The following is a 19,818-nucleotide window of genomic DNA, read 5'->3' on the forward strand; positions in this document are numbered from 1 at the left end:
CTTCCAGACCAGCCCTTCACACCACAGCCAGGAGAGGCCTTTCCCACCTGTAGAGAAGCTTCCAGACCAGCCCTTCACACCACAGCCAGGAGAGGCCTTTCCCACCTGGAGAGAAACTTCCAGACCAGCCCTTCACACCACAGCCAGGAGAGGCCTTTCCCACCGGAAGAGAAGCTTCCAGACCAGCCCCTCACACCACAGTCAGGAGGAGCCGTTCCCACCTGGAGAGAAGCTTCCAGATCAGCCCCTCACACCACAGCCAGGAGAGGCCTTTCCCGCCTGGAGAGAAACTTCCAGACCAGCCCCTCTTACCACAGCCAGGAGAGGCCTTTCCCGCCTGGAGAGAAGCTTCCAGACCAGCCCCTCACACCACAGCCAGGAAAGTCCTTTCCCACTGGGAGAGAAACTTCCAGACCAGCCCCTCTCACCACAGCCAGGAGAGGCCTTTCCCACCTGGAGGGAAACTTCCAGACCAGCCTCTCACACCACAGCCAGGAGAGGCTGTTCCCACCTGAAGGGAAAATTGCTCCTTTGATGGAGGTTAGGGACTGTCACCCTCAGCACTGTGAACATATCGGGCGAGATCATTCTTCAGGGGAAGGAGCTGCCCAGAACATCACAGGATGTTCCAGTGTCCCTGGCCTCTGCCCACCAGATGCCAGCACTCCCACCAGTCGTGGCAGCCAAGAATGTCTCCAGACACTGCCCCGTGTCCCTAGGGTATCACCCACTGCGCTGAGTCAAAGGGTGCCTGCCCTGGTCAAATCCAGGACATAACCATGGATATGTCCACAAATCCCCAGAACCTAGTGAGCCCAATAGCTCTGGGAGCCCCTGTCTCAGGGATTTTCTGGGCCATTTGTGACTTTTCATTTCTTAAAACCTGAAATAGACTCTCTTAGTCAAGAACGAGTGACTCCTTCCCAGAAGTGGCCAAAACTTAATAATCAGCGCCCTTCAGTTCCTCACCCATCAGCCAGTGGGCTCTCCAAAGTTAACCAACAGCTCCCTCTTGTGGTTCACTAAAAAACTTCGTTATTCCATGGAGTTGTGCAAAGCTATGGCTTCCTTGGTGCAATATTCTTAGAACCTGCTTTGCATAGAAATTACTTTTTTTTTCTTTTTTTGAGACAGAGTCTTGCTCTCTCGCCCAGGCTGGAGTGCAGTGGCGCGATGTCGGCTCACGGCAATCTCCATCTCCCGGGTTCAAGCGATTTTCCTGCCTCAGCCTCCCCAGTAGCTGGGACTACAGACGTGTGCCACCACACCCGGCTAAATGTTTTTTGTATTTTATTTTAGTAGAGACGGGGTTTCACCATACTGGCCAGGCTGCTCTCAAACTCCTGACCTCGTGATCCGCCCGCCTTGGTCTCACAAAGTGCTGAGATTAGGCGTGAGCCACCGCGCCTGGCCAGAAATCACTTTTATATTGTCATATGGGCCCTCTGCACAGAGCCCGATGGCTCCCCCAAGGGAAGCCTGATTTTGTGACGTGTGTATGGTAAATGCAGGCCTTCCGGCAGCACCATAATTGGTCAGTTACCCTGATCCCAAAGCTCTGAAAGCATCTGTGGAATGATCACGGGACCCTTCTCCTCTGAGAAGGCTCCCACCTGCCTCCCCGCCACCGAGCTCGTAGCCTGACTGCCTGGCTGTCGCATGGAGCATTTTGCTTCTGGGGTGTCTTCCTTAGCCAAAGGGAATGTGTCATTTGCTGCTCAACCCTGGCCCATCCTTGCCGCCCAGCTGTTGTGCTGGGCACAGTCTGGGGCACAGGCCTCCATGATGAAGACGCATGGGCTGTCGGTGCTTTCATCCGTCACAAACTGGCACCTGTACCTGCCAGCGGGAGCATGATGGGGACTTCCACGCTGGAATTGCTCCCTGATTAAAATGAGATATGGCTATCTGGAAGACACTGCATGCTAGCCAGTGTACCTGGGCACAGACTTGGGGCCACCCTGAAGCTGATGAAGGCTTGAAGGACTGAAGGGCTGAGCCACATGAAGGCAACACTCAGGGCCAGGGGAGAGAGAAGAGGATCAGCAGTGCGGCCCCAGGACGCCTCGCAGGTACCCTGCCTCCATTTTGGTTACCATCCCCAGTTCTTATTATGGGCTGTGGGCTGTTATGGTGATGGATGGATGTGGATTTGGAAGGGAACCATGAGAGATGATGTATTATGATGAACCCGTGCTTTAATTCTTTGGTGAAAATAGCACCCTCTGACCTGTACTTGAGACCCCAGGATGAAGCCAGTGCGGTTTTTTGTACTCTTCCAGGGTGAGTACACTCTCCCAGGACCCTCCTGGCCAACCAGGGGTCACGTTCTGCACGGCATTCCTTCTGAGGCCCTGGCCAGAGCGATGCTTATCTTGCTGCTGCCACAGAAGCCTCTCCTGCCCCTGCCATCTGCCCATCACATGTTCTCCAACACAAATCTGCCTGGCCTTATGGGCGGCGTTCCCTGGCTCTTAGGAGAAAAAGCCAGATCTTTACCATGGACCATGAGGCCCAGAGAGGTCTAGACTGAGCCCACCCCTGCGGCCTAGCAGATGCCCTTCCCCTTCACTCTGCACCTGGCCCCTGTCTCCTCTCATGGCCTCACATGGGCCACACCCCTGCCCCCCACTGGGCCTTTGCTCATGATGTGCATTCTTTCTGGAAGACCCCTGCCCCCTCCCCAGCCCTCTGCCCAGTGGCTCCTAGCCACTCCTTACATGGAGTCAGGACTCACATCTCCAGAGATCCCCCTCTGCCTCCAACCCCGAACAACATCAGGGCCCCCCTTAGATTCTAGGTCCTGTGTTCTTTGCTGCTGGGACTGGGGTGGGGTCGGGGGGGGCGGTGGTATAAATAACCTTCCTTTATTTCTTGTCCAAGTTCAGAACTATACACAGAGGTGTACAGCGAGACCCACATAAACAATCCCACTAAACCCAACTCAACTGGCCCTTACCCGAGTCCTCCAAATGTCCCAGGCTTCCCTAGTGTCACCTGATTTGCAGTGGCATCAGCGGGAAAGGGAACAGTGGTCTTAAGGATTTCGGCTAAAAGATCTGACTGTGGCATTGTAAGCTATAAGGAATGTGTCAGTGAACCCGTGGCTAAGCCCACTCCCGGGCCTTGGTGGGGTCTGTGCACAGGTGTCAGAAGTGTGAGCTCCATTAGCTTTACAGTGAATCAGCTGTGGGGCACAGAGGTCAAGCTTTTCCTCCACCCTATGAAGGCTCCTTGAGAAAGAACTGACCAAAGGCAGACCAATAGGAAAAAGAAAAGCATTCCAATGTAATGTGCATGGCATGGGGAATTGCAGGAGAGTGATGGCCCCGCACATCAGTGAGGTCCAGGTGCTTCCACACCCTCACAGGGAGATGGGAAATGGGGGAAATGTGGCTGTTTAGAGGGTAAAGCATGATTTATAGGGGGAACGAATCGATCCAGAGGCAGGCACTGTCTTGGGAGTGATCCTTCCCAGACTGGCCAATCAGGTATTTCTCCTCCCCAGAGAAGAATAAAAGAGAGGGAGAGGGGCTAGAGAAGTCCCCTATGCTGTCCCCCAGAGAGTGGAAGCCCCTCCCTCTATGGAAACCAGAGGAGTGGGAGATGGGATTCTCTATTCTCCCCTAAATGTTTCCTCTATAGCCCTTAACAGAGTGTGCAGTTTGGTGCTTTGAGTAATCATTTGATTCGCACCTGACGTCCCCCCTGGAATGTACACTGTTGACCGGCCACATGCCACCTGGCATATAACAGGCATTCATGGTCACCTGGTGGAAGGAAGGGAGGGAGGCCTGGGAACATTCCTTTCCTCCCATGGCATATGGATTGGAAGGAAGGGAGGGAGGAAGGCTGGGTATATACTTTCCTCCTGTGGTGTATGGATTGGAAGGGAAGGAAGGGAGGGAGGCCGGGAATACTATTTTCCCCCCGTGGCTTATGGATTTGGCTGTGTGTCAGCATTACCCAGGGGCTCATTAAAAACAACATTCTTAGCCCCATCCCAGAGATTCTGAGTCAGCAGATTGGACAGGAGGCCTGGGGATCTGTTTTTTCCCCACTGGGCTCTGAGGAAAGGCAGGGCAGGTTGGGAGAAGGAATCAGTGAGGCTGAGGCCCCAGCCTAAAGGTCACAGGGACACCTGGCCCAGGAGAAGTCCTCTGCACCAGGCATTTGCCTACATGGCTACAGGTGAACATTGGGATACGGAGTGTTCTTCTTTGCTATGAAACTGGAGTCATGGAGGTCCTGGTTGACATTCTTCCTCCCAAATACAATGGCCTGGATGGGGGAGGGTGGTGGCTATAGAGGCTTCCTGCACCGTGTCGGGGCTCTTGTCCGTTGTAAGCCGGGACCCCAAGCTACCCACGTGGTGTTTGGCTCCTGTCTGATAGGGAAAGACTTTGAAGTCCACATCCAGGCATAATGGATAGCCAGGCTGCCTGAGTGGTTTGATAGATCTCCCAGAAAATTCCCAGATGGGCCATGGACGCACAGCCATGCTACAGCTTTCCTCCTCTTGGGAACAGGCTACCAGCGAGAGGCTTTACTCTGAAGCCAGGTGCACCAGGGCCCCTGTGTCTTTTCCTCTAAAATCTCTGCAGGTCTGCACTAAGAAAAAATAGAAACTTCAACTTGCTAAGAGCCCCTTTTGCTTAGGAAACTTCTTTTCATGCTTTTTCAGTTCATAAATGGACTTGATTGGAATGAACCTTTAGGCAAATGACATTGTCAATGGGCATCATCACAGCCACACTCTGCCTTGGAAAGAGTAACACAGAGGAGGGTTACGCACTTATGTCAGAAGAGTAGCTCTGTTGAGTCTATAGAGATTTGGCCCCAGGCTAAGGGTAGCACCTTCTCTTGTCCCCTGTCTATGATCAAGGTGGTCAAACCAACCCTGGGGGCTAGAACATGGTAGACCCCGCTGGTGACATCTGAAAATGGTTTGGCTTTACATAGATGAGGGAAAAGTATGTGCAAAGACCTTGCCCATTCTGTCTCACTTTTTAAGAGTCAATATGCAATCTGGAGGCAAAGATGGACAAACCAACTGATGTGGTTTGGCTGTGTCCCCACCCAAAATCTCATCTTGAATTGTAGCTCCCATAATTCTGTAATGTGGGAGGTACCTGGTGGGAGATAACTGAATCATGGGGGCAGTTTCCCCCCATACTGTTCTTGTGGTAGTGAATAAGTCTCAAGAGGTCTGATGGTTTATAAGGGGAAACCATTTTCACTTGGTTCTCATTCTCTCTCTTGCCTGCCACCATGTAAGACGTGCCTTCTGCCAAGATTGTGAAGCCTCTCCAGCCACATGGAACTTGTAAGTCCATTTAACCTCTTTTTCTTTATAAATTATCCAGTCTTGGGTATGTCTTTATCAGCAGAGTGAGAACGGACTAATACGCCAACAAATGCAGAGGGGCCAGAACCAGCCCTTCCTGGGACATCAGAGCCAACAGTTAAGTGGTCTGAATTCCAAGCCCATTTACTTCATGTTGATAGGTTGAAATTGGCCATGGCGAGAGACTTACATTGAAACTTAATACCCAATGTGGCAGTACTGAAAGGTGGGACCTGTCAGAGGTGATTGGGTCATGAGGGCTCTCCCTTCATTAATGGATTAATTCATTCATAGATTAATGTATCAATGAGTCAGTGGATTAGTGGGTTATCATGGGAGTGGGACCAGCAGCTTTATAAGAAGAGGAAGCGAGACCTGAGCCAATACACTCAGCCCCCTCACCATGTGATGCCCTGCACTGCGTTAGGACTCTGCAGAGTCCCCACCAGCAAGAAGGCTCTCACCAAATGCACCACCACCACCCCAACGTTGGACTTCTCAGTCTCAAAGTCTGTAAGAAATGAATTCCTTTTCTTTATAAATTACCCCATCTCAGGTATTCAGTTACAGCGATGCAAAATGGACTAAGACAGAAAATTGGTACCAGAAGTGGGGTCCATAGAACCTAGCAAACACTACAGACAAGGGCTTTCTACCCCACCCACCTTCACCCATTGTTCAACATTGATTTGGCGGAACACTTCTGGACCACTGAATCCAAAGGGTCTACACAGATATAATCACCTGACTTACAACAAAGGCCCCACTGCATCTTAATGGGGGAAAGAATAGTCTTTGCAGTAAATGGTGTTGGGCCAGTGGGAGATCATACGGGAAATGGAGAACCTTCAGTCCTACCTTATATTGTACATAAAGATTATTGAGAGATGGCTCATAGACCTAAATGTGAAAGATAAAACTTCTAGAAAAAACGTAGAAGACTACTGTGGTAGGCAGAATAACGCTCCCCGTCCCTGCCACCAAGATGACTACATCCTAATCCCTGGGCCTGTGAGTATGTTATGTGACATGGCTGGGAGACATCAGCAACTTTGCCTGATGTTTTTATCCCTCCTTTAGCGTATCTCTAGCTCATGGAAATGGAAGGAAGAAATGTGACGTTTAGGAGGTTGGAGCTTCCAGTCTGAGGCTGATCCATACAATACAAGAAGAAAGAGAGCCAGGAAAGGCCAAACAGGAGGGAATCAATGCAAGATTTGAGCCTATTTTATGGAAGCCCACCCATCGGCCGTCTTCCCTCTCCTCCTTGGGTCTCAGGAACTCAGCCTTCAGAAGTCATGAACTGAATCTCTCCTCCCACCCCCACATCCACCAGTCCCTACCAAGAGTGAGTCCTCAGGAAGCAGCCACCACCATTCGTTATCACGTGGGGGGACTGCCAAGCATTCGTACCCAATCCAGACACCACCACTGAAATGAAAGTGCCCTAGTCAGGTCAGTGGGCAGTTCATTTTCTTTATTTTTTCACAAGCTTTGAATTCAGAAATAAGAGCCACAACAAGTTGGTTGTTAAGTAAAAATGGGAGTGATTACAAAGGAGAACTTTGTACAAAACTTTAAAAATCTGACTGCCCCGTCAACTGCCTCGGAGGGACCAGGACTCAGGCCACCAAGGGGCAGCCATCACCCCCCCATCGTCAGCCCCAAATGGGGATGGGGAGACCTCTTTCTGAGTGTGAACCTGGCTCGGCCTGAAGCCTAGAGCTGGCTTGAAGAACACACACAGACCAGAAGACAGCACGGTGAGTTACAAGTGCCACGGAGACCAGGGTTTCTGACACAGGATGTGGAGGATGCTTCTCTGCAACCTAGTGCAAGGCTTCCCCTGCCATTCCGAGAATTCACGGCTCTCACAGGTGGAGGTGGGGCGAGCTTCTTTCTAGTGTGGACCAGAGGTGAGGGCAATGAGTAAACATCTTCACTGTAAGAGTTTTGGGACTGCCCCTCAGGGCTTGGGGTCTCGGCATCGTGTCTCAGTCAGTCCTTGGCGATGTCCCCTCGGACGCACTCACAGACTTGCATACGTAATTTAGTAACATGCATCAACTATCCTAGAACATCTACAGGGTGCAAAGGAACCACCACTCAGAGAATCATGGAGCCAGTGGAGTTAGAAGTGGAAGGGACAGAACAAGACAATGCTAAAACCTGTGGTTCACTAGGAAGGGGGAATGAAAACGCCATGCTCCGAGGTGGATTCAGCATGAACACAACTGTGGGGCAAGGAATTTCCAAGCAAACACACCACACTAGTACCACTTCTTCCTAAACAGAAAAGGGAAAGAGCATCCTTCGACTTCCCCCTCCCTCCATCAGCACCAACTAAAACTGTGGGTTTCAAAAACACTGACAGGAAAAGGGATGGACATGATTCCCAGAATCCTTCAGGCTAGCTCCTCCGCGCATCCGCATTCAACCGAGGCTGGTGATGTTGGAGCGGCCACCAGGGGGCGCCACGATGCGGTGGCCGGTGCGCCTGGGATTGTTGTCATCTATCTGGGCACCTGAAAGAGAGCGCCAATCGCTGCTGGATGGGATCTGTTACCATCAGTTCCACGCTGCTCCTGGAAGCCATGTACTCTGCCATGCCCCCCACCTTAGCTGAAGTCGTGACCCCTGCCCATCTTCAGGTGTTCTCCACTGGACCAACCTTCTTCATTCAGGGCTCAGTCCAGGACCAGCCATAGGAAGCTCCCTGGCCTCCACAAAGTCCACTGCTCCCTCTTCTGTGCCCTTCAGTCCCTGGGCTCTCCCTACTTCAGCCCTGACCACTTTGTGTTGTTCTTGTCAAAATCCCCAGTAAAACCTGACATTCCTGAGACAGGTGATCAAACACTTACTGAGTGAGTGCCTACTGTGTGCAGGCACACATTTGGTGCTTTAACATGTTACTGCATTTAGGGCACACAATCATATGAACGGGGTGTTTGTACTCCCAACTTATGGGTAAGCAATTTGAGGCTCAGGCCACGCGTCTTGCGGGACACAAGTGTTGGGTGGGGAAGCCAGGATTGAAGCCCAAACTGGTTGGTTTTCAAAGCCCATGCTCTTAGGCACAGTGTCCCACACTCCAAAGGTATTTTACATAGTGTGTGTACACATTTGTATATGCGTGTGCATATGTGTGTGCATGTGAACTATGCAAGCTGGATTTACTTCCCTCATTGGCAATAGGTGGATCTGAAGGGGGGTGTGGTGTGCAGAGGTTCTTAATTTTAATCTTTCTTTCAGAACCAACCATCCATTCTAATTTTACATGTTCTCTTGCATAAAGATGTAAAATTCTAGCAGCAAACCCAGTGCCTGGAGCTCAACAAATATTTATTAAATGAGTAAATCATGAAGGGTGGATGATGCTGAAAGGTGGCAAGTATAGAGTCCTTATCAGGGAGGGGAAGTCGAGCTGGCGGAACCAAGGAAAAGCAAAAAGAGAAAGCAAATAAGCTGTAAGTCTGCCTTTCTTCATGGTCTAGAACACAGCCTTCCTGCACAAATAACTCACAATCTTCCTGCACTCAACTTATCACCAGACCCTCAGCTAATAGAAAGATGTAAGTTAGCTCACTGCAAACGCAGCATTATCAGTACTGCACAAAGCCCTCTTCAGCACACAGCACAAGCACCATCCTATAAAATCCCCAGCAAGCCTTTGTTTCCTTGCAGTCAGCTCCTCTTGCTGACCTACCCACTGCACCCTTTCATACTTTTTCTAATAAGTCTGACGTTCTTTACCTACAAGTGTCTTGGTGAATTCTTTTTACTAGCTGTGGAACACTGGCCCCAGATAGTTGCCACCTGCAGCAGGAAGAGACTCAAGTTTTAGTGCTAATCATGCCCTGAATTTGGGCAATTTGGAGTAAGACACCACCCCACTCCCTTGGCCTCACTTCCTTTTCTGCACAGTAAGAACAGTAGACTAGATGATCCCCTCCCAACTCCGACATTATGTGATTTGTCTATTTAAGCCACTAAGAATCTGGTTCAGAGTACTGACTTTTCTTTTCTCCCATTGGTTCACTGGTAGACAGTATGTCTTCTTGCAATACAAGAATCCCCTAAAGGCCTGGAATCAGGCCTAGCACTTAGTACCTTTTTCCTTATAACCATCTGTACCTTGCTGGTTACATATCTGTACTTCGAAAATACCTGCTGGAAAAAGGACACTAGTATAGTTTGGACTTTTGTCCCCCAAAACCTCGTGTTGAAATTTGATCTCAAAGTTGGAGGTGGGGCCTAATGGGAGGTGTTTGGGTCATGAAGGGCAGATCACTCATGAATGGCTTGGTGTCAGCCTCACAGTAATGAGTACATTCTTGCTCTATTAGTTTTCAGAAGAACTGGTTGTTAAAGAGCACCTCTGCCTTCTTCCTCTGTCGCCATGTGATCTCTGCACACGCTGGTTCTCCTTCGCCTTCTGCCATGCTGGAAGTAGCCTGAGGCCCTCACCAGAAGCAGATGCTGGCACCATGCTTCTTGTACAGCCTGCAGAGCTGTGAATCAAGTAAACCTCTTTTCTTTAATTACCCAGCTTCAGGTAATCCTTTATAGTAATGTAAATGGACGAAAACAGACACTAATTCATGGTACAGCTCTATAATGTAACATACGCAGATATTAAAAAGGGCATCTGTGAGGTTGTTACTGATGTTGGAAACCATCTATGTTGTTGTTGGTACCAAATGAAGTCACCTGTCAACCTGCCAAGAGGCTGGCTGACAGCAGTGGTGCTGTGGGCCTCAGGAGGACTAAGAGTGAAACTGAGAGAATGAGAGTGGGGAGGGGCCCTTCCAGGAGGCTTTTAACTTCATTGTTATTCTTGTTCTAAGAGCAATGGGGAGGAGGATTTTCTGTCCATGTTTAATTGCAATTGTGCAATGTTTAATTGCATAACTCCAGAACAGAGGTCCAGTTTGCAAACTCCTTGAGAGCTTGTGTCTTGTTGCACTCAGACAGCTTTTCCCAGGATTGAAGCCAATCCCTCTTTTGCTGATTGAGCATCACATGACTATTAGCATTCTATTTAGGGTCCATTTTGTGCAAAAATATTAAACACTGGAAGCTCTTCCATGAAAGTCTTATGGAGAGTGAGATGAATGGGGAGGCCTCCCTGATTCTTGCCCCCTCTGCATAATCACTGAATCAGACACTTCCTGAATGGATAAGAGGTTCTGCCACCACGCAATCTAAATTGATAACGTCATCCTCTCTCTCTCTCTCTTTGCCCCTTCCACTCTCTCTTTTGCTAAGCATATCGCCTTTCCTGACCAGGAGTTAGCAAACTGGTCCATTGACCAAATCCAGCCCACTGCCTGTTTCTGTACAGTCCATGACCTGAGAATAGTTTGTACATTTTCAAATGGCGATTGAATATAACATCCTAGTTGTTGACATCCAAGATGTTGCCTCTTAGCTTACAAAGCCTAAAGTATTTACTATCTGGCCTTCTAAGAAAAAAAATCACCATATTCTTAGTACCTAGCACAGTGTGGAACCCATGCAACGCCTCAAAGAGTTTGCAGGACAAAATTCCAGTTCAACTTTCTCAACGTGTGCGTGCCTGCCCTCATGTGGCCATCTAACAAAATCGCAGATACACCACCCTGAGACCTCAGGAAAGTTAGGAGGGATCAGGTCAGTATCTAATTTTGTTCCCACACATTTGTTGAGCACCAAGTCCTGGTATTTTGACACTGGATTTCTTGGGGCTTCCGTTTCCTCTTTAAATAAATAGGGTATAGTGTTACTCTATGGAGTAGTGAGGATAAAATAAAATCATGGGTTATGAAAGTGCTTAGTACACTGCAGTGGGTGAACAGGCTAAAGACATGCGCAGAGCACATGCCCTGCGAATGGCAGCTACTCCCATCTCTTGTTCGTCCCCACCACTCCATGTTTACTTTCATGAGGAAGAGTGTGAAAGTGTCCCCAAACGTGTGTAAGGATGAGCACTGGGACAATTTTGGTACCTCTCTTTGTAAATCCAGATCACGTACCACCATATTGCCCCCCTAACATGGACCCCCCTCTGCTTGGTGACCATGCCAGCCCACCCTGCCCCACCAGTGAGAACAGGCTCGGGTGGGGCACAGTCCCTTCCCTCCTTCTTCATCTAGTGTCCAAGGCCACATGTGCATTTCCTCAGAAGCAGCAGGAAGGACTCGGCCTGAACTGCTGCAGTTGTGGGGAGCGTGGGCCACCACTCGTTCCTACCTGATAAGCTGAAGTTGGACTGGTGGAGGTTTCTGATGGGTGGGGGCTGGTGTTTAGAAGGCGAAGATTTGGCTGAAGGAGCGGGAGTTGCATATTTGGGTGTAGCTGGTACCTCATACACAGGACCGTCATACATGCCCCTGGAAACCCCTTGCAATCCAAAAACCTAAACAGAGGAAGGGAGAGCGTGATTGATCGACACTGTGCACGTGTGCCCTTCTGGGCAGATAAAGCAGAGCCCTGCGGGCGGGAGAGAAACCTGAGGTCACTTCGAATATGCATGCACACACACACACACACATGACATTTGCACATCACACACATGCACCCGCACACACACACAACATGCACACATATGACGTGCACATCACACACATGCACCCACACACAGGCATTCATACACAAAAGCGTGCATACACACACATCTACATACCCACATGCATACACATACATAGATGCACACACCACACACATGCACTCACGTACATGCAGTCATGCATATATATGCATGCACATACAGTAAACATGCCTACACAGTAGCATACACAAGTGAACACGCACATGCAGTAAAAATGCCTACAGTAGCATACACAAGTGAACACGCACACACACTTAAACACATATACAGGTATTCACACTCAAAGGCATACACTCACATGTATACACATGCATACATGCCCACACACATACATACACATTCATACAGATATACACACCCGTATATACACTTACACACATGTATACTCATACACATACACACAAAGCTTCATGCAGGAGGACCCCAAATCCCTTCCAAGAAGAAATCACTTTCCCTGACACTGCCGCCTACCCACCCCCGGAAAGGACCCCTGAACCCCAGACAGGCAGCAGCAAAGGGCCCGTCTTCATGTATGTTCTTGCAGAAGTCAACGGCGAGGCAAAGATTCGGGGGGGGCAGGTAGTTTGTTGGGAGATGGTTCCAGAAAGGGGGAAGGAGTGGGGAGGCGAGATAGGGAGGGAGAAAACTCAGTACAGAGGGACAAGGAGTTGCCAGGTCTGTGGGGGCAGGGCTGGGGACGCCATGGGGAGCACACTTCCGCACCGACCTGCAGGAGGATGGGGAAGGAGGGCAATGGAGCCACAGCCCCAGCCCCATTGGGAAAGGGTTGTGGGGGCAGAGACCCTGAAAGCAGCAGGGCTTCCAGGCAGGAGGCTGTCAGCCTGCTGGGAACGGCCAACAGCAGCCCAGGTGACCTCAGGGGTGGCCAAGGTTGGGAGGGCACCTGCTCCAGACTCTGGAGAACAGCATGTGTTCAGGGACCTGTACAGGGTCCCAGCATGAGTCAGTGGCAGTGCCCTAACCCAACATGGGGCTTCATCCTCTACAGCAGGTGACAGTGCCCTGACCCCAGCCCTGGCTCCCTCCTCTGCAGCAGGTGATAGCACACTGATCCCCAACTCTGGGCTCCTGTCTCTCCATAGGAGGAAGCCTCAACTTTAGCACTAAGTTCAAAGACCCAGCACCTGCACATCACGTCGACGGCCCTCCCCTCTGTCCCCGGAGCCCTGCTCCCCGACTCTCTGGGCCTCACTGTATCCTGTCCACTCTCCCCTGTGGCTGCGGCACTGCTTCCTGGGTGAGGCCCTTCATCACTCCCTGAAGCTCAGGTGGCCAGAGGCAGGCTCTGGTGCAGGTCTCTCCCTCACCTGGCCTAGCTCCTCCTGCAGGCGTGAAGGAATCCCTGTGCAATGGGACCCCCGATCCTATTGCTCCTGCAAACTGCTGTCTTGGCATTTGGGGTCAGATATCTGCTCTCACGGAAGCTGACTGTTAACCGCAGGCCTCAGGTTCAGACCAAGAAGGAAATGAAGCCAGCCAAGGGGTGTTTCTGCCTCTTCGGTGGGTGTCCCAGCCAGGGATCTCCATGAGTCCCCTGTCCTCACATGGCCTGCTGCTGTGCCTGGCCTTGTCTCGGATCTGACTTGTTTCTGCCCCATCGCTTGTTTCCCCATCCGGTGCGAAGCATCTGTGTGACTTGGTGTCTTTGACCTGGTGCTACACCTTATGGAAGCTGGGGAGGGACCAAAACCAGACGCAGAGCCTCCCAGTCGGGGCTGGAGCCTGGGAATGCAGGAAGGTCTCTGGACTTTTCCATCTCAGTTGGTGCCATTTAAGAAGCACACAAAGAGCAGGACCACACAGGTACACACACGCCACACACACACACACACACACACACACTCCAACACATGCACACACATCCCCAAATGCATGCATCATCCCCAAATGCATGCATACACATGTGCATGCATGTACACATGCACACATAACACACACATACACACATGTACACACATACACACACACATGAAGCTGGCCTTTCTGGCAAACATCAGCTGTCTCATGGGGAAAGCAGCTGCCATGGGGATGGGAGGGCCTGGCTAGGGAAGATGTTGGCCACGGGTGGGAGTCTCTCTCGGCTGTGAGAAAGTTCCCTCCTCCGAGTTGCTCTAAAGTTAGTTAGGAATAGAGCCCACTCGTTCCCTTTGACAGATGTCCTGAGGTCAGTGCTAAGGTTGTTCAAGGAAAATAAGGAACGACAGGGCAGAAACATCAAGGGAGGAAGGAAAGGAAGAAAGGGTGGATCTGAAGGGAGACACCAGGGGTAATGCCTTGCTCCAAAGGGCCAGACCCGAGGGTTCTGGGCCGTGACTCTGGCTAAGCCCTTCACGGCTCTGGGCTGCAAAAGGAGGATCACAACACTTCCAGTAGGTGGGCAGGATTGCTTAAGACGACTCAAGACAGCACCCAGAGCAGCTTGGTAAGCATCCCTCCCATGATCCACCCACCCTCACGGGTGCACACCCCTCTAACAGTTTGCGAAGCCCGGGAACTTGCACGTCCTCATTTGATGCTCACTCCTGTCCTCAGACAGGAGCCCAGACCAGCATCTCAACCCATTTAACAGATAAGGAAAAGGAGGTTCCCAAGGTGATGACATTATTAACTCCGCACACGTCAGATCTCGATTCCCCAAGAGACGCTGTCGGCTCTGGTCCCACGGGTGGGCCCGCTCCCCTGCAGACACACTCACCTTATTCCGGATTTTGACGCGCTGGTACAGGTGCTCCGGGAACGGCTTCCGCGGAATGAAGCGGCCCATGCCCTTGTTGACGTTGATGTTTCCGTCTTCAAAGACGATCTTGCCCTGGCTGATGACCACTAGTGGGGAGCCGTGGCACTCCATACCCTCGAAGATGTTGTACTCCACCGCCTGCACCAACAGCCTCAGCGTTACTTCCCAGGGTTTGCTCTGCTCCAACCGAGCTGTTCATAACAGCGATTTTGCCTAACATTATATCATAAGCGTGTTCCAATGTTTTTTTTCTCTCTAAAAATACCTTTTATTGACTGTGTAATATTCCACTGTATGGTCCACAGTGTATATAACCAACAACTCACCACTGGGCATGTCGGCTGCTGGTGGCTTTCTATAATCAAATCAATATTGTTCTGGGGCATCACGAACAGGAAGGGGGTCCCCCTGGGGTTACGCAATGTGGCTGCTTTGACTATACTGGACATAGAAATAAATAAAATGTTCTTTATTTAAAACGTCTCTTTAAATAAAATTTTTTTTTCTCTAGGATAGGTTTCTAAAATCAAATTACTGGGTGAAAGAACATGAGCTGTTTTAAAGCACGTGTGCCATATGGCCGAATTATTTTCCCAAGGGTTCAGACCAATTGACACTATATCGGCACTTACCCCCTCCAGCATTGGGTAATGCCATTTTTTTCTTTCTCTGCTAATGTGAAAGACAAAATAACATTTCCTTTAAAACACACATTTGGCCAGGCGCAGTGGCTCATGCCTGTAACCCCAACTACTCAGGAGGCTGAGGTGTGAGAACTGCTTGAATCTGGGAGGCAGAGGTTGCAGTGAGCCGAGATCGTGCCACTGCACTGCAGCCTGGGGGACAGAGCGAGACTGTCTCCAGAAAAAAACAAAACAAAACAAAAAACACACATTCTTTCCATTATTCTTAAAGTGAATGCTTGACAGTTGGGTGTCAACTGTCACCAACTGCTTTTTATTATTTTAAAAGTAGGTCACATACATGGTTGAAAAAATCAAATGGTAAAAAAGATATTTGATAGAAAGGTAAGTCTGTCTTCTACTTGAGTCTGAGACACAGACCTTGAAAAGTTTCTTCTTTATCTCTAGGTATATCCGAGGCATGAATAATTGTCTGACATATACACATCTCTATACAGACATTTCTCAGCTTAATTTTTCCTTACCTCCGTAATTGTTCCATATCAGCACACATATAAAATACTTTTACACTGCTATACTGTATTTCATCAGGAGGATGTACTACCATTTATATGCCCAGTTCCCAAGGATAAACAGTTGGGTCTTTGCCATGCCTTTGCTAAAAACAATGCTGAAACAGACTTTGCATCCACAATCTGCACACGTGAACATGTTTCTAGATGTGGAGTTTGGGGCCAAAGAATAAATGGATTTTCATCTTTGACAGATTTGCCCTCTGAAAAAGACAACACTAGTTTCCATTCCCAACAAAACTGTGAGCTTACCTGACAGCCTTTGGTAAACAGTATCTATGTATATTAAACTCCTGATCTCAGTTGCTGGCACAGGTGAAAAATACTATCTCTAGGTTGTTATTGCATTTGTGACTGAGACTGAGTCTCTTTTTAAATCACATGCCATTTCTATATTTCTTACTGTGTCACTGTGTTTTGCACATTATTCTATTTCTCAGGGTCTTGGCATTCTTCTTACTGATTTCTAAAAGTACACACTCACTGTTAAAGAATTTATCCTTTGTTATGTGTGTTGCAAATATTTCCTCCCTCCCTGGTCCTCTGTCTCTGGAACTCATATGAAGTAATTGTTTTTGCCACACAGATTATTTTGTGTAATTTTTGTGTAGTCAATCGTCAAACAGAGCATTCTTTTCCTTTACCATTTCTAAGTTTTGTGTCTTGCTTAGCAAGATCCTTTCCCCTTCAAAATTATCATTCTTTCAAAAAATGTGTGTTTTATTCTAATCCTTTCATAGCTTTATTTTATCTTAATCTTTGATCCATGGTTTGATTTGTTTGGTAGTAAATAGTAGGGCAGAGGTTAAGCCTTATGGGCCAGGTGTTCTAACACAAGTGGATGAGTAACTATCATTTCCTAATTCTAATTGTCTCCTTTATTGTAAACCAAATTCTCATATGCAGTCAGTCTATTCCTTGGCTCTCTTTTCTTGTACCCATGCCAAACTGTTTGTTTTATTGCAGCTTTATGACATGTTTTAATAACTGGGATGACTGACAACCCGGGGCCCAGTCTTCCCTTTTTTCAGAACTATTTCAGCTACTCTCACATTTCCCATCTGGGAACTCTGCTTTCCTAGCTAAACAATTAAATTTTCTGATGGGATCACATCAAATTTATAGATTAGATTAGAAAGAATTGATATGTTCACGATATTGGATCTTCTCAGTGTAAAGGTCCTTGAATTTATGTAAGTCTTTAGTTTTTTATTTTTTTGGTTTGTTTGTTTTGAGACAGGGTCTCAGTCTGCAGTGCAGTGGCACAATCATGGCTCACTATAGCCTCCAAGTCCTGGGCTCAAGCAATCCTCCTGCCTCAGCCTCCCAAGTAGCTAGGACTACAGGCATGCACCACCATGCCTAGTTAATTTTTTAATTTTTTTGTAGAGGCAGGGTCTCACTATGTCACCCAGTTTGGTTTCAAACTCCTAGCCTCAAGTCCCCCTACCTGAGCCTCCCAAAGTGCTGGGTTTACAGGCATGAACTACCACGCCAGGCCAAGTCTTTAGTTTTTATTGTTATTACAGGATTTTGATTTCCATTCTATTTTCCAAAGTGATTTTTGATTCTTCCATAGAAAAACTATCAATTCTTTATATTGGTTTGTAACCTGATGGTGTTTGATGATTTTTAGGTGCATTCTTGGGGGTTCCAGGCAATCACGTCTCCTACACACAGCTGCTGACACTGTGCCAGCCTCGCAGGACCCAGGCAGACAGTGTGTTTCCAGTGTTAGCATTTGCTAACCTAATTCTCCCTCACCCTAAAGTGGCTCCACTATGGAGTGATTCGTAACTGTGCCGGGGGACACATGGATTGTGAATGCGGAGGGGCGGTGCAAGGAACCAGTCACCCATCTCCCAGCTGAAACTGGCCAGCCCTTGGGGACCTGGGCTGCTGTCCCTACTCCTGGGTGAGGAACATGCTGTGCTTTGGTGAGAGTCCCAAGCTGCAGAGGTGTGAGGAGGCCCTGGTCATATCACAAATGCCACACCCTGCATTTCACAACTACACTGAATTTTAAATGTCAGTTCCTTCATTTCTTAAAGGTAATATACAAACAATGTAAAAATTTAAACAACACAAAACACCATGATGAAAAAACCTCTTGCCATCCATGAGCCCCAGTTCCCCGGTCCCCTCCAGGGAGGACTGGTTTCTTTTATACCCTTTAAAAAGCAGCCAGTCAGCTCATGTGTGCACAAACAAAACGTGGTCCATCCCTACGAGGGGATATTATTCAGCCATCAAAGGAACATGGTACCCATCCATGATATAGCATGGATGATCCTCAAAAATATGATGCTAAGTAGAAGAAGATAGACATAAAAGGCCACATATTGGATGATTCCATTTATATGAAATGCCCAGAATAGGCAAATCCATAGAAACAGAAAGCAGACTAGTGGTTGCTAGGGGATAGGGGAGAGAGAGGGGGACTGATTGTTTATGGGTACAGTGTTTCTTTTTTGGAGGTGATGAAAACATTCTGGAATTAGTGATGATTGGACAACCTTCTCAATATACTAAAAGCCACTGAATTGTACACTTCAAAATGGTGACATTTATGGTATGTGAATTATATCTCGATAAGAAAGTTTAAAACATCCAGATAGTCTATGAAATACAAACATGTATGCATGCATACCCATGATGTGGCACTTTGATGTGAATGTTTTCCACAAAGATAGGAAAGAATAAAAGTTGTGTTTTATAGAAAAGTAGATCTAAAATCTAATCACTAGCCAATATACAAGAAATGATCTCTTTTCATTGTTAGAAGTAATATATTTTTTAAAACATATAAAAACAAAACTAACCTCTAACAGCATTTCTCAATCCATGTTCTGAAAAAAATTGCAATTATGTGGATGGCATTGCTTTGGACAGAGAAAATGAAGCAGACAAAATCCTTTGGTCAAATCACCTCACAGAATCCTCAACTGTCCTCTTGCTACTATGAAAAGAATTCAAATCTTGCCTCACACAGAGAGGGGATGCTTCCCCAAGTTTAACCTGAAAACAATTACCTCCCAGATGGGTAACCTTGGGTATATTATATATTGTTATGGGTTGAATCGTGCTCCCAAAAAAGACATGTTGAAGTCCTAACCCCCATTACCTCAGAATGTGACCTTATTTGGAAACAGAAATTTTGCAGGTGTAATTAGTTAAGATGAGGTCACATTGGGGTATGGTAGGCCCAAAATCCAATGACTGGCATCCATAAAAGGAGAAGACACAGCAGAGAAGGCCACACAATGACAGAGGCAGACGATGTAAGGGATGCCCTACACGCATTGGAACCAAGTACTGCTGGGGACGTCAGACACTAAAACAGTGACCTGGAAGGGATCTGCCCCCAGAGCCTTCAGAGAAAGCATGGCCTGGCCAACACCTTGGTTTCAACTTCTATCCTCCAGAACTTTAAGAGATGAAATTTCTTTTCTTTAAACCACCCAGCCTGTGGCACTTTATAACAGCGTCCAGAGGAAACTTACACACGTGTCCTCTCTCTGTCCATTTTCTCATTTATTAATAACAATATACCTAACTTAGAAGATCCTGAGGATTAAATGAGATGATGCACGGAGAATGCTAAGCACGGAGTAACTACAAAACAGTATTTGGCTGGATTGTGATGATCATCAGAGTGCCCACTCCTGAGCGTGGAATCTGGTGTGGCCCCGGATCCCACATTGAAATAGTAAGACAGGCTGGGCACCGTGGCTCACACCTGTAATCCCAGCACTTTGGGAGGCCGAGGTGGGCGGATCACGAGGTCAGGAGATCGAGACCACCCTGGCTAACGTGGTGAAACCCTGTCTCTACTAAAAATACAAAACAAAATTAGCCGGGTGTGGTGGCAGGCGCCTGTAGTCCCAGCTACTTGGGAGGCTGAGGCA

The 19,818-nt window shown here is 48.3% G+C and overlaps 1 protein-coding gene and 1 long non-coding RNA gene across 3 annotated transcripts in view; one reads left to right on the forward strand and one right to left on the reverse strand.

Moving 5' to 3' along the window:
• The first annotated feature begins 9 nt into the window (after nucleotides 1-9).
• On the forward strand, nucleotides 10-11,244 carry LOC116457125 (uncharacterized). The gene is made up of 3 exons (XR_004244911.2): nucleotides 10-2,072; nucleotides 5,279-5,326; nucleotides 9,694-11,244. It is a non-coding gene; the product is annotated as an uncharacterized LOC116457125 (long non-coding RNA).
• Nucleotides 6,780-19,818, reverse strand: part of CRMP1 (collapsin response mediator protein 1) — a 71,933-nt gene continuing 58,894 nt past the window's right edge. For both annotated transcript variants that reach the window (XM_032136141.2, XM_032136142.2), the window contains exons 12-14: nucleotides 14,653-14,832; nucleotides 11,579-11,744; nucleotides 6,780-7,872 (exon numbers count right to left, since the gene is read on the reverse strand). In XM_032136141.2, the coding sequence (XP_031992032.1) occupies nucleotides 7,781-7,872; nucleotides 11,579-11,744; nucleotides 14,653-14,832 (438 nt within the window). In that variant the 3' untranslated portion in view covers nucleotides 6,780-7,780. The remainder of the gene's footprint in view (nucleotides 7,873-11,578; nucleotides 11,745-14,652; nucleotides 14,833-19,818) is intronic.

The sequence above is a fragment of the Hylobates moloch genome, unplaced genomic scaffold (assembly GCF_009828535.3).
Source record: "Hylobates moloch isolate HMO894 unplaced genomic scaffold, HMol_V3 SCAFFOLD_17, whole genome shotgun sequence".
Lineage (NCBI taxonomy): Eukaryota > Metazoa > Chordata > Mammalia > Primates > Hylobatidae > Hylobates > Hylobates moloch.